A 16,107-nucleotide genomic window follows, 5' to 3' on the forward strand; every position below is an offset into this window, starting at 1 on the left:
CATTGATCGAACGTGGAACGGTCGAACACACTGCATTTTTTGGTCCCGATTTCTCTGTTTAAGTAAACACTTGAGTCGATTACTATCCCTCACTCGCACATGTCAGCCCTGTCATTGGAATGTCAGCCCTGACAATGGAAAATGAGTATAACTATCAATATTTCGCTCGAACCGGTATTCCATTAAATTTGTAGAAGCAATTAATATGTTCTTCGATGTCACGAATTACATTCATATATATTTAGGTGCAATGCGAATCATCTAATATATTTAGTGTCATTTCAGTTTTCAACACTTCACATGCAAATGATAATTCACTAATCTCCGATCACTCAGTCGCATCACTGCCCTTGAACCATTAAAAGGCGAGGATAGTAACTGCCTTACGTAGTTTTAGCAAAGCCATATAGAACACCTTATGTTTCTGTCAGTGGCAATGTCACTGACATGGATGTATCTGGTAGTAGTAAGGAGGCCTGTCTGGGGTCATGACCTACTTTCCCGTGATCACGTGACCTTGAGACAATGGGCTTGGTGTAGACAATGGGGCTTGGTGTAGACAATGGGGCTTGGTGTAGACAATGGGCTTGGTATAGACAATGAACTTTGTGTAGGAAACAATGGCCTTTGTCTAGTAGTGTGCAGGTGTCTGGCCTGGGTAGGAAACAATGGCCTTTGTGTAGGAGACAATGGGCTTGGTATAGACAATGGCCTTTGTGGAGGAACAATGGCCTTTGTATAGGACGGTGCACGTGTGCCATCCTGGTAAGAAACAATGGCCATGGAGGAAACAAAGGCGTTGGTGTATACAATGGGTTTGGCATAGACAATAGGCTTGGTATGAACAATAGGATTGGTGTAAACAATGGGCTAGGTGCAGGTGTGCGATTACGGTAAGAAACAATGGTTATAGAAAAAAACAAAGGCCTTGGTGTAGACAATGGCGATGTTGGTATCTGTGGTGAACAGGTGCATGGACACCCCCTACTTTCAGAACAAAGGCCTTTGTATAGGGAGGTATAGGTGTATGGTCTCGGTAGGAAAACAATGGCCTTTGTGTAGGAAACAATGGTCTGGGTGCAGGTGTGCGATCATGGTGTATTCAGTTCAATGTATTGCATATTACCAAACAAACTGGTGTCAGCAAACAAATAAAAGCAAAAGAAAAACATACAGCACCATTAACAACAACAATTAATAATAACACTATGTACAGGCCAGGTGTAAGTGACGTTGGATTTGGCTTCATTGTATAACGTCTATTGTGTTGTTTTTTTTGTATTCACAGTGGACATACACGTGGATGTTTTTTCACAGTGTTTTATTCTAGGTATTTAATTATGAAATACTGGCCCCATAAGGGGTATGAGATTATATATATATAATATCCCTTGCTACTCATGGAAAAAATGTAGCGGGTTTCCTCTCTAAAACTGTCAAAATTATGTTTTTCATCCAATAACCGATGATTCATAAACCAATGTCCTCTAGTGATGTCGCTAAACACAAACAAACTTTGACGGTCAGTGGGCATACCATAACAAATTTATTCTGCTACTTAAGACGGGCACGCGTCGGTATGTCTTTTGCAGTTCACCTGGTTTCATAAACACTCGGAGAGGTGTAATAAAATGCCTTTGTATGAGGGCTGATGAAGAGGTCTCATAAAGTACTCCTCTATTATAAAGCGAATGAATGAATGGCTGAATGACGGCAACAAAGAAAACGTCGACAATGTGCTAAAGAAATACAAATGAATGAAAATCATCACACACACGCATTTTGTCTGGCGACATGAAAGCCTCACTTTAGACCAAACAGTCAGCAAACAGTTACAGTCCTTCCCCACGAGACATATTTTAACGGCTATTATTTTGGGTGCCTAGAATAAAACACTGTGAAAAAAAACATCCACGTGTATGTCCACTGTGAATACAAAAAAAACAACACAATAGACGTTATACAATGAAGCCAAATCCAACGTCACTTACACCTGGCCTGTACATAGTGTTATTATTAATTGTTGTTGTTAATGGTGCTGTATGTTTTTCTTTTGCTTTTTATTTGTTTGCTGACACCAGTTTGTTTGGTAATATGCAATACATTGAACTGAATACACCATGATCGCACACCTGCACCCAGACCATTGTTTCCTACACAAAGGCCATTGTTTTCCTACCGAGACCATACACCTATACCTCCCTATACAAAAGGCCTTTGTTCTGAAAGTAGGGGGTGTCCATGCACCTGTTCACCACAGATACCAACATCGCCATTGTCTACACCAAGGCCTTTGTTTTTTTCTATAACCATTGTTTCTTACCGTAATCGCACACCTGCACCTAGCCCATTGTTTACACCAATCCTATTGTTCATACCAAGCCTATTGTCTATGCCAAACCCATTGTATACACCAACGCCTTTGTTTCCTCCATGGCCATTGTTTCTTACCAGGATGGCACACGTGCACCGTCCTATACAAAGGCCATTGTTTCCTCCACAAAGGCCATTGTCTATACCAAGCCCATTGTCTCCTACACAAAGGCCATTGTTTCCTACCCAGGCCAGACACCTGCACACTACTAGACAAAGGCCATTGTTTCCTACACAAAGTTCATTGTCTATACCAAGCCCATTGTCTACACCAAGCCCCATTGTCTACACCAAGCCCCATTGTCTACACCAAGCCCATTGTCTCAAGGTCACGTGATCACGGGAAAGTAGGTCATGACCCCAGGCAGGCCTCCTTACTACTTCTGGTGCAGTGGTTGGACAAGAGTGGTAATAATGTATGAGCAAAATGCAATTGATTCAATTAAACCAAAACAGCTTTCGTGGTTATACTAGCACTAAATACTTAAAGCTTTCCTTTGCAATTTGTAGTGCAGTGAATTTCTAGGTATACTATATTTTATTTCATACAGAATTAGAAACATTTACGTTTCTGTTTTAAATCGATAATTCAAATTATAAAGGGTCACAGACATTCCAGAAGGTGGCCGAATGATTGTACTGTACTTGAATTACTTCGTTACATGGCTTGTTTACAGATGGCAGTAGTAAAAGAACAACCCCACAAAACCCCCCAACAAAACAAACAAAACAAAACAAGAAACAAACTTCTCTCGTCTATCTTGACTTTTCAGTTTTCGTTTCGATTAACCGTTGTGTAGTACGTATGTATAAAATGCACATTCTCATCATGGCCAGAGGACATCTGGGCATGCGTCTACAGGAGAGAGAGAGAGAGAGAGAGAGAGAGAGAGAGAGAGAGAGAGAGAGAGAGAGAGAGAGAGAGAGAGAGAGAGAGAGAGAGAGAGAGAGAGAGAGAGAGAGAGAGAGAGAGAGAGAGGGGTGGGGGGAAGGAGAGGGAGAGAGGGAGTGTTTTTATTTGTATGTGTGTATGTGTATGAGTGTGGTATATATGTATGCATGTATGTATGTATGTATGTGTATGTATGTATGTATTGATGTATGAATAACTATATATAGTATATATTTCGAGGTTGACGATTACATACATAGTTATTAATGCACTGGCGCAGGAGATAATTAAATCCTATGGTACCGAATCGCCCGCCATAATACCTTCTGAGCTATTGGGACGTGTATGTATGTGTGTATTGTGTGTATTGTGTGTGTATATCTGTGTGTGTGTGTGTGGATATGTGTGTCTGTGTGTGCATGTGGATGTGTATGTATGTATGTATGTATTTGTTTGTCTAATAATATCGATCTTTATCTGTATATAATGGTATTTTTGTAATGGTTATAATATGTTTCCTGTAACTAATTAAATTATGTATTGCTATTTACAGATAATCATTGTATGCTATGCTTTAATGTTTACTATACCTAATTAATCCAATGTCTTTCAGATAATTCTGAAAAAAATAATGCTCCTTTAATTTAATTATTTACTTTTAATACAACTTCTTTATTCCAGGTGCTCTATTCCAGTCAACTTGTTAACTCGTGATATGTTGATTAAAACACAAACATGAGTCTTGCACAAACACCTAACAATAGCACTTGCTTTCTTGCTTTCTGTCCTTTGATCTAAACGTTCAAGCCTTGGGTCTACTGTAAGCTGGTATTCAGTCTTGGTGATGATGATGATAACTAGTTTAACGTGCCCATATACCACTAGGGTTTCGAAAACGGCCATCCTGAGTCCGACCTCCGATAAGATCGGTGGACTGACTCGGGATGGAGGGGGGGGGGGGGGGGGGGGGGGTGAAAATGGGCAGAATTTAGAAAATAGCAATTAGTAAAAAAGTTAATAAAATAAATTTAAAAAAAAGAAAAATGTTACAAGCCAAAAATAAAAAGAATTGACTGCTCGGCCGAATATTTATATAATTTGGAGCATTTTAGAAGGACAGACCAAAATTAAATAAGAGAAAGAAGAGAGGATCGGACTATTTAATAATATTTAAAAAAAAAAAGAAGTAATTTCGACATAAAATTTGAACGCAGATCTAAAAGTTTAAAGTCCGATCGATATGTCCACGCGAGTGGCCTCGTTAAGGCCGTTTGGGTGCACAGCTTAAAGGGACGAGATGGGTTGCATCCCGTCAAGAAAACTCCTAGATTGACAGTCGATAGACGTTGAAGGTGTAGTGCTGTGCTGAAATACAGATTTTGAGAAGCCGGATCCGTCTGAACGAGAGAGAGTATCAGACTAGGGTATAGTCCAGTCGTCATGGGTTGGTATAGTGGTGCGGACGGGCCCGACTCCGGAGGATACGAGATGGTATGACTATAAAGCAAGGTAAAGTCTAGAAAAAGAGTAGTAGGGGCCGACCCCGCTTCCTATTTCTTCTTAGAGTGGGGCGGTCAATCTTCCAGTACTGCTAGGACAGGCTCGGACATGTAGAGACTAAACGCGAACAACCGTGGCGTTCTGCAGAATGGCCGTCATACAAGTCACGACAAAAACAAGTCGACAGTCAGACGGAGAAATGACGTGGAGGCAAGGAATCTCGCTAAAAAAGAATCCAACCTGGTGGTGCAGACTGTCGAAACGAAAAGCGCTCCAGCGTTCAATCAGTTCCAATGGCCGCATACATCCCAGTAGAAAACTTCATTTCGCTGACAAAAACAACGAAACGAAGGACCCCCAAGTCGAGCACGTGCAGTGTGCACAAGCGAAACAAACACGTCTTACCGCATGGAGCTCCAGACTGGGAATGTCAGTCTTGGTATTTCTGTCCAATTCCTAGTTATATAACCTTCACATAAATACTGAGGGCTCTTGTTCTCAGTATGGCACACACACCACATTCCAAAACCTAGCGGACATGAAGCTGGACGTATCTCCGTGCTCTGTCAAGTTATGGAATGCTGTTGGAGTACCGATTCGCGTGTCCTTCGTGTACGTTTAGCCAGCTCAGAAGAAAGGAAGAAATAGAAAACTACGGAAGAGGAAACCTGCGCCAGAGGTGACACGGGGGCTGGGGGACCGGCAGCTCAACTGCCGACAGCGGCTCCGTCTCCGATGCCGCCTCCATCCCGACCTGACAAGCTTGCTACGCCGACCGAGCCTACTCAGCCAGCGAAACCAGACAAGTCATACACGCCAGGTGCAGAACTCCACACATGACTCCAAGACTGGCGAAACCCGTGCCTGACCCTTTTGTCTTAAATCCGTTGAGGTCTTCACCCATGAAGGCCTCCGTGGAGTTACTGGCCCAGTCAATCGCCGTTGGGAAGAGGAAAGCCGACTCACTACCGAGTTACCAGCCTGACACGGCACGGACCCAACCACCTCAGCCTTACTCGGAAACAGAAATTTTCAACCTGAATGCGCTAAAACTCAAGTCCCGATACAGACAGTATTTCAAGACGGTGCGGCTTGATGTCTCAGACAAAAAAAACAAAACAAAAAAAACCCCCAAAAAACACACAAAAAATCAAATCAAAAACTTTCTATCCACTGCCGGATAACGAAATGAAAGTCTGAATTGAATCACTCTTTCTGCAGAACACTCTTGAAGGAATTTGTCTGACGAGGCGCCATGCTGGTATTTACAGCCAAGGTCTCCTCATAGCAGAGATGGACAACTGGTCAATCCATCGCATTGTGAAAATCAGGGTAGCAAATTAACACGAAAATTATGGTCGCCAGCAGGTCCAGTTAAAGAAAAATCTTACTGGCCCTTCTCAAATTCAACTAGCCCTCCAATTATGATATTGAAATTTAACTGCACAGCCAAAATCAAAACTCGAATGTTCTTTGTTGAATAGTAATCATGTGCACACCGTATGTAGTCCGTTTCCGTCAAAAAGAAGCCGACGAATTGGCATGCAACTTCATAATAAATAAAGTTAAAATTCATATAAAAACAATGTATTACGTTTTAAACCCATATCAACTCAAATAACATTTTTTGAAAAAGACATCCAGTATAATATTTTTTTAAATTATACAGATTAAATCTCATTTATAATACAGGGGTGAAGACAATGCTAGAACAGCCAATGTTTGCACCTTGACTTGCATTGTCTCAGAAATAATGCAGTACAAAGAGACTAAAGGTAGAACTGCGCGTGCTTCACTAAACTAATATGGTAGTGGCAGTCCTCCTTTTGGCGATGCAAGAGGGATGAAATCGCCAGTAAAGGATTTCCTCGGGAGTTGCTGTCCTATATACGAGGCACTATATAGAGATATTATAAATGCTACAGTTATTAGGCTACTAATAAAATAAATATGAAAATAAAAATAAATTTATGAGTCACCCCACCCAAAAAACAACAACACAAAAGCAACACCCAAACCCAACATTGTATCAATTAAAAAAAAAGTATGCACTTTTTATCATATTACAAAGCATAAACACGTACTTATTGTTTATTACAGTAATATTTAGACGGTTATGTCATCATGTAAGATCTGTTCTTATTGCATGGAAATAGTTTTTGCATTTACCATAGTTTGACACCCAATAGCCGATGTATTTCTCGTGCTGGGGTGTCGTTAAACATTCATTCATTCATTCATTCATTCATACATGGGAATCGCTTAAACGTAAAACGATACCGACAAAGAAAATCAATTAATTGACCTTTGAACTAATTTTTTAACTGTCGCCAGACCTTAAAGGGACATTCCCGAGTGTGCTGCATTGTAAGATGTTTCCGACCAACACAATACATTTTCTGGTTTAGAATATCAGTGTCTGTAAATTAAATGTGTTTCTGGTCGTCTTAATATTTGTAAGAAGCCTAAACTTGATTTTGTCTTCAAATAATTTCGTACGTACGAAATTTCTAAATTTTCTTTAATGAAATGAAATTTAACCTAGTACAAACATTAGAACGATCAGAAACACGTTTAATATACCGCCACTAATATTTTATGCAGAAAAATATATTTGATATGTAAATACAATCGTTAAAACATCTTTGTTAGTCGATAACATCTTAAAAAGTGCAGCAAGCTCAGGAATGTCCCTTTAAATCTGATGGTCGCCCGACTACCTTTGTAAAATTATTAGTCGCCCTTAGCCAATAGCGACTGGTAATTTTCAACCCTGATATATTATATATATATATATATATATAGTCCGACGCACATTATGTTGGCAGTCCATCGAAATTGCTGAAATCACCAGAATCTTTTTTTGACCAAGAACTCTTAGGTCTCTCTGACCTTATTCTACTCCAAACTTACTACCCCCATCCTGTCCTGGACGTATTTACTGGCGAAGTCAGATATTAAGCCCGTGATGGGCGTGCTCGAAAAGTAGTGTTATATGAGGACATTAAAGGAATTCGGTTGGGTTGTCGGTGTTGAAATGATATTGTCGGTATTGGTGTGATGTTGGATTCTTAGAGGATTTCTAAGGTTAGTTATTTGTATTGGTTATTAGTAGTATTCATGTTTCTTATTTAGTATATTTGTTTACGGGCAGATACTAAATGTAAATTACTAATTATAGATTAAGTCCATACATCATACTATAATATATTAGTACGTAAAATAACTCTTCTGCAACTATATTTATCTTAAGTAATTAAGTAACAGATGATGTTCTAATATATACATGATAATGTAATTAATATTACGATTTCTTATCAACTAAATACTAAAGATTTTTTAATGTTAATTAAGTGAGAGTAAGATGTTTGCACAGTTTGTATTATCTCAGAAGTTATTTTATGCTATTGCTGTTATTGCTATTAATATAATTATGTACTTTGGATTATAGAGTTTATACGATATTTAGTGTGAATTATACTTTTATTTATATATCTAGTTTTGACTGCGTGTTTTAGATACCAGCCAGGTGTCGCAACCTTAGTTATACACACTTGGTATGTACATGACTGTATTGTTATATGTATCTTTTTTTATGACGTCGTAATGAACTTTAATATGTTATGTCTTAATAATGAATGTATTAGTAAAGTATGGATTGTGTATGTGTATAAATAATTAATATGTGGTGTTATGTCGTGTGTATTGTGAATGTATTGTTTAGTATGAATCATGTATTAGTAATATGTGATTCAATATATATGTTTAACTATATGTGACATTATATGTGTCAGTTGTGATATATCTATATATGTATTTCTTATTGTATTTTAATGTATTGGTTTGATCTTTTCAGTGTTTTATAAATATTTGTGCATGATGTTGAATAAAATGCCATTGTCCTGAACCCTGCAGCTGTTTGTCGTGTTTTGGGGAACAAACCTAATGCTGTTACATTTGTTTGTATGGGTGCGTATTTGTGTGTGTGTGTGTGTGTGTGTGTGCGTATTTGTGTGTGTGTGTGTGTGTGTGTGTTTTGTGTATGACATGTTTGTGTAGGTTTAGGTGTATGTGTGTATATGTATGTGTATGTCTGCATTTGTATGTGTACGTTTGTGCGTGTGCGTGTGTGTGTACGTATGTGTGTATGTATGTATGCGTGTGTATGTATGTTTGTATTTATGTATGTGTATGCGTTTGTGTGTGTATGTGCATGTTAGTATGTGTGCATGTGTATATGTGTGTATGTGTTTGTGTATGCATGTGTTTGTGTGTAAGCGGATGTAGTGTTTGTGCACAAGATATGCATGTCTATGCCAACCTGAGTCGCACGTCCTTTTATCACTGTTTATTTTTCTATTCCTATCGGCCTATGTTGTTGGAGACAAATGGTTGCCCCCAATGTGGGTGACCCCTAATATGAAAACCTGGTTACAACATTGTGTGTTATATATTTACCATATGCACAGCTATGAAATCTGCCATTGATATGATTTGGGAGAATACAAAATAATTTGATCACTGATAATTGTATGCAACACATAATTATTAAAAATATCATACCGCCATTAATTGTGTGTTTACTGCAGGGTGTCACGATGGCACGTACGGACCTGGGTGTAAATTCAATTGCAGAGAAAGCCACTGTAAAGGAGTCAGCACATCATGTGATCCAGAAAATGGAATGTGCCTTAATGGTTGTCAACCAGGATGGAAGAATCCACGTTGTTCTGTAGGTTAGTAAATAACATTTATATACAGTGTTGCATTTATTATATTGAATTATTGTTGTTGTCAGTTTTATTTAGAGAATTATATTTGTATGAATTAACAAAAACGAAACCACAAAAATCAAAGCACCAACAAAATTAAAAGTAAAAGATGTATAATTATGTGAAAACACAGTGCAAAGAGCTGTGGGAAATGTACAATAGAATACAATACAAATCTAAAGGTAAGTATACTTTAAAATACTGTACAATATAAAAATCAAGGTAAGTATATTTTAAAACGTTGTATAGAAACCAAAATTATTTTAAAACGTAATTCTGGATTCAAAAATATTTATGTTGCTATATTTGTATGTCATAAATAAAATATACGGCTGATTAGGTCAATGTGAGAGATTACTGTTGTACATTCTCCTCTTGGTGTGTTTAGCATGTGACACTGGTACATACGGCCCAGACTGTCGGTTATCGTGCTCACAGAGATATTGTCAGGATGAATCTGCCAGCTGTGACCATGTTACTGGTTCCTGTGGAGGTCCATGTAAGGGCGACTGGAAGGAAAGAGACTGTACCGGTAGGTATTCCATACAATATGTCGACTTCAATGCATATTGCCTCAGTTATATGGAATAACGATTTTTATATCAGGAAAATGTGCAGATTACTTTTACAGCCAATCTTTAAAAATGACGACGTTTTGTTGGTTGTTTGCTACAATCGAAACTTCACTTTCATTCATATAATGTTTCCATTCATGAGTCAGATGACACGTTATATTAGTATACGATCTATAGAGATTTACGCACTTGTTTCATAAACATGAAATGGTATATTTTCATAATCAGCGGTTTTAGTAACATAGAACAATAATTATTTTCTAATGCAACCACAGTCGTATTATTTTGTGCTGTAAACATTTTCCTGTAAAAACAACACAGTTATGCCGTCACGTCCGTTATGTCGTGCAATGCACATACGATTATATAACGTAATGGCTGATGGCTTTGTTATAGACAGCAGAGAGTTTTTTTCTATATCAAACACCATTTAAAAGTGACAATAGGTAATACAGAGAATAACCAACTCACTACGAGGAGTTAAGAATTATCTGCCCCTCGGTTTTGCATCACTCATTCACTCAGGATAGATAATTCGTATTTCCTCGTCGGTCGTTAGTTATTCTCTAAATTGCATCCATCAATATTAATTAATACAAACAAGTGGACTCATCATGTGTAGCAAACATAATTATATCATTATAAACGGACAAGCAGTGACATCGTCCAAACACGGCCGGCAACGTTAGTTTAATGATATTCACACAGCCTCTCCTACCACAAAACAACACCACCATAATTATAATCCACGAATCGGAATCACTGACGGGTGGTTGTGAAATATAATTAACACGTCCCATGAACATATAATGTCCACTATATGGTGTGCTACTAGAAACACGTACAATATCTTGTACAGAGTGAAACTGGTAAATATGGATATAACTAACATTTCTGGGAAATGTGACACTGGTATATACTGAGATGGTCAATATGTTGTAGAATGTGACACTGGTATATACTGAGATGGTCAATATGTTGTAGAATGTGACACTGGTATATACTGAGATAACTAACATCTTGTAGAATGTGACACTGGTAAATACGGATATAACTAATATGTTATAGAATGTAACACTGGTACATACGGATATAACCAATATGTTTCAGAATGTGACACTGGTAAATACGGAGATAACTAACCTGTTGTAGACTGTGGCACTGGTAAATACGGAGATAACTAATCTGTTGTAGAATGTGACACTGGTAAATACGGAGATAACTAATATGTTGTAGAATGTGGCACTGGTAAATACGGAGATAACTCATATGTTGTAGAATGTGACACTGGTAAATATGGAGATAACTAATATGTTGTAGAATGTAACACTGGCAAATGCAGTGATAACTGTGCCATGTACTGTGCCGCCAGAAACTGCAGAGACAATGAAATGTCCTATTGAAGACGGGCAGTGTGTAAGTGGATGTATCTCTGGATTTCATGAAGTTGCGAGTTAAGAACACCATCGTCATAGAATGAATTAATGATTTAATGTTTAATTACTCACCAGAACAAAAATACACATCGGCTACTGGGTGTCAAACTAAGGTATCGGAATAGAATTAAATTTTAAAAAGCCCCATATAATTAGGTAAAAACAACACAGAGAAAAGAGCTGTGAGTAAAAACACAATATAATACGAATATCTAGGTTTGTATAGTTTAAAACTTTGTATAAACATTCACTTATGAAATGAATGGGAGAAAGTGTAACGACACGTCAGCAAAAGGATACACATCGGGATTGGATACCAATCAAGCGTATATGAATATGATTAAATTAGATATAAAACATATACTTATGTTAAAAAAACCCAGTGAAAAAGCTGATAGTAAAATACAATTCAACACACATATATATGTAAGTATATTTTAAAACTATTGATACAAAAATCACTGATCGAATATGCTGTGCACAAAATACATGAAAATACTTGTGTCATATCGCCGTGATAATTTAAACGAGTTGCATACATGAGGTCGATGAATAATGGTGAATCTTCTAGACGTTTTGATTGAATTTTATTTACCCCAGTGTTATGTATTTTCTGCTTACTGATTGCTCGATACATGATATTCAGAAAGGTTGCAAAAAAACAACAAAAAAACAAAAACAAAAAAACAAAAACAAAAACAAACAAACAACAAAACAACAAACCACCTCTGAGGTACAACAGGAACAATGCTTTCATTTTGAAAATGCTAACTGCCCTTAATCTGCCACTGTCGACCCATACTATTGCTGTGTGTAACTGTTTATGGAAGCATGAATATCTGTTAATACTTGTTAGGAGTGGCCCATGTTTTAGCTTGCAAATAAGTCGTTTAGACTTACTCATCAACCTTTGTCCTAGATTAACAACTCAGTATGTTAAGCAGATTGGCCTCTAGATGTTACATCATCATCACCACCTCCACTATCCGAACATGGCTCGACCTTTGTGGTAACCGGGATATTCTGGCCACCAATTTCTCGCCCAGGCTACCAAATGTCTATACCCGGTAGTCAGCTGGGCTACAATATGTTTAAACAACTCAGGATGTTCAGCAACTTGACTTTTAGATGACGTTTCAATTCACTCTATAATGCTGATGAATATTCTATTTCAAGTATGCTTTACAAGTAAACTCTTGATCAAGGCATGGATTCAATAACATGCTATTGTGCTTAGGATATCGGTTCTGGTATCAATATAAAGTTGTTCGTTTCTCCAGCGAAACTAATTTGTTTGTTGTTTTCGCATTGATCCATGTTTGAGGGCTAATTGATAAGGATGTAAAACACAATTATTAAGCTTAATAATAGTCAATGAGTTTATTTTTTTCATAGGTTCGGTTTCACTTCACACAAAAACAGGGCACCCCATAAACGGAATAGCTAAACATTTATTTTGAAAAGTGTGATAAATAATGTTTCCATAAAATATGTGTCGTATCCGCCATCTCCCTCTTGTGTGTGAAGCGGGACGTAGCTCAGTGGTAAAGCGTTCACTTGATGCGCGGTCGGTCTAGGATCGATCCCCGTCGGTGGACCTATTGGGCTATTTCTCGTTCCAGCCAGTGCTCCACAACTGGTGTAACAAAGGCCGTGGAATGTACTATCCTTTCTGTAGGATGGTGCATATAAAAGATCCCTTGCTGCTAATGAAGTGACGACAGCGGGTTTCCACTCTCAATGTCTATGCGGTCCGTAACCACATGTCGGACACCATATAACCGTAAATAAAATGTGTTGTGTGCGTCATTAAATAAAACATTTCCTTCCTTCCTTGCTTCTCTCTTGTGTGTGATTTTCATTTTCTGGATTATTAAATATGTAGCAAAATCACTATATTTGGTTAAAACGAACGGTAATTGCAAGATAAAACTGGTTAACCTATTCTTCTTACAGTGAAAGCTGACACTAGCAACGCATACACTGATAATCGTAATTTCGTTGTCATCGCCGTTTCCGTTGTGGCGGGTGTCCTTTTTGTACTGTTGGTCATAGTGACGAGTCTTTCCATTTGGTATGTATATGGTGCTTGCATTTTGTGTTATAGTTTTGATTTTGTTTTATCTTTTTTTCTGAAAAATTATCTTAATTGTGTATGTTTTACAATTTTACATTATTATTTTAAATATGTATTAAGTTCCATAATGGCTAAACGTATTTATTCATAAGATTATAATATTATGGCCAGAGTAAATTATTCCAAGTGATTATGTTTACAGTTGTTTATATAATTATATATATTTTTCAAATTCTTGCAAGGGTGACCAAACAATCAATGTATGAAGTCACTGTTTCAATTTGAATTACATCTCCATATTGATAAGAAAAACTGTCGACTATTTTAATGGATATGTTACGAAAAAAAAATTGTGTGTACTTTATATATTTCGTCAAGGATTTTTTTGAAAGCACCAGTTTACACAGTTGTAACATATTATGACATGTTTGATATATTGAAGTTAACCAGTTCATGTCAGCACGTCTATAATTATTCTAATGAGCTCCGTCCTCTGCTAGTTGTGATTTAGTAAACTAATATGTGAGTGGCAGTCCTCTTTTAGCGGTGTTTGATGATTGTCCAGTAAACTAGTGTCTGTCCTACTATGTAAACTGAGTCAACCATTATTTTGCCAAATGCGTATTCGACTCTCTTTTGCACGATAACGGTCATTCAGATGTACACAATGATAGTATTGTAATACATGTAAAATAGCGAAATATGACACATAAAATCTGAGAATCGCTTTTAGTGGGGACATACCCTAGTTTTTAAACCTACTATTTTTGACTATTATAACCGTTTTTCATCACAATCAACTGACAGTTCAGTATCACCATTTCTATATTTTAAAAACATGCGTGAAGTAACAGTTACGAGATAGCGAAACCATTTCAAAGTACACTCATGTTTCCTAACTGTATGATGTGTTACAGGTGATAGATTAACTAAACTTAGTGTTGATTTTCACGGGTTGAAATTAGGGTGTGCCCCTTTAACAATGTAATAATAATTATTATTATCCTAAAATATTATAATATGTCATGAAAATGTATTGTAGGAAAATTAAAGGTAACAGAGCCAAATGGGACTCCTATCAGCAAGAGATGACGAAAACGAACACAAACCCACCCAGACAACCTACAGACCCTAGTGCTGTAGAATATGAAATCGTCGATAGACAAGATGGCGGCCACAACAGTCCCAGAGGTTCCAGTTCTCAACAAGTTTCCACCTCCCGTTCAGCCAATTATGGCAATTCTCCGACGTCACGTGGGGTTGGCTATGTTAATGCAGACCAAACAAATGAATACGAAAAGCTTGATTTACCTAACCCATGATAACTGGTGTCTAGACAGCTGGAAATGGAAACATATTCATAAGCTAGATATTACCGAGTAAAAATACAAAACATATTATATTAGCAGGGGCGGCTGTAATATATTTTGTTTTTAGGTAGGAGGTGTAATGCGAAAAACGGTCACCTTCGGTATTTCAAAGAATACTGATGTACATTTGGCAGACAATTTTCATGATATTTTGAATTTGTGTGGAGGTATGTGCAGCCCCAGCAACCTCCCTTGGATCTTAATACAAATATAACACAAACTGCTGACGATTTTAATTTCCCTGAAGAATACAGCTCAACGTCTTGCGAAACGATATTGTAAAAGAATTAATGTGATGTAAGTTTGACTAATTTGAGATATTCGACCAGTATAATACAATATTGGTATTCAGCAGGGACTTGAAACGCTTGTTACTAGCGTCCACACTTACTTTGTCCTAGTATAAATTGTGGATTTGTTAAAAATGAACGTCATTCATATGGAAATTACTTCCTGTCCCTCTGTTATACGTGTATATGTTACAGTCTCTCTGTCTCTCTCTCTCTCTCTCTCTCTCTCTCTCTCTCTCTCTCTCTCTCTCTCTCTCTCTCTCTCTCTCTCTCTATATATATATATATATATATATATATACAGTGTTCTAGCTAGCAATAAATAAAGGGGCGCTGCGCCCTGCCCCTGTTTTGTGCCGCCCTGCCGTGTTTGTTACCGCACCACCTCTGATTATCGCCGCCCTGCCCTACTTCATTGTCAAACAAAAATACAAAATCTTGTTTTCCTCTCAAAGCGTGTACCGTGTTGTTACGAGTCTGAATTCCCAAGTAAAAAATGTTTGACAATACATTGTTTAGCGACAGTTGTGAAAGCCGACAGCAGTAACGTGATATGTCTTTTCTTTTCTTTTCTATTATTAGTCGATATGACTGCAGACGAGCAGACAGGCAGTCTTACAAAGCTTGAATGCGAAGTAATCCTCACACCGTCACGCTCATAACCACACATCACCTAGCAAACACCTAGTTGAAAGTAGACCATCATGATAAACTTCCACAGAACGTCAAATGCGAAATTAGTAAATTTTTGAAAGTAATTGTTGCCTTTGCGAATACCCAGACCAAGATACATATAGTTTTAATTGATGTCAGTAGTCCTTA

The 16,107-nt window shown here is 37.6% G+C and overlaps 1 protein-coding gene across 1 annotated transcript in view; it reads left to right on the forward strand.

Moving 5' to 3' along the window:
• Positions 1–16,107, forward strand: part of LOC121387118 (multiple epidermal growth factor-like domains protein 10) — a 40,750-nt gene extending 24,643 nt beyond the window's left edge. Inside the window, exons 8-11 of the mRNA XM_041518142.1 lie at positions 9,355–9,501; positions 9,926–10,069; positions 13,505–13,622; positions 14,668–16,107. Of these exons, the coding sequence (XP_041374076.1) occupies positions 9,355–9,501; positions 9,926–10,069; positions 13,505–13,622; positions 14,668–14,947 (689 nt within the window). The 3' untranslated portion in view covers positions 14,948–16,107. The remainder of the gene's footprint in view (positions 1–9,354; positions 9,502–9,925; positions 10,070–13,504; positions 13,623–14,667) is intronic.

This window comes from Gigantopelta aegis, chromosome 13 (genome assembly GCF_016097555.1).
Source record: "Gigantopelta aegis isolate Gae_Host chromosome 13, Gae_host_genome, whole genome shotgun sequence".
NCBI classification, from domain to species: Eukaryota; Metazoa; Mollusca; class Gastropoda; order Neomphalida; family Peltospiridae; genus Gigantopelta; species Gigantopelta aegis.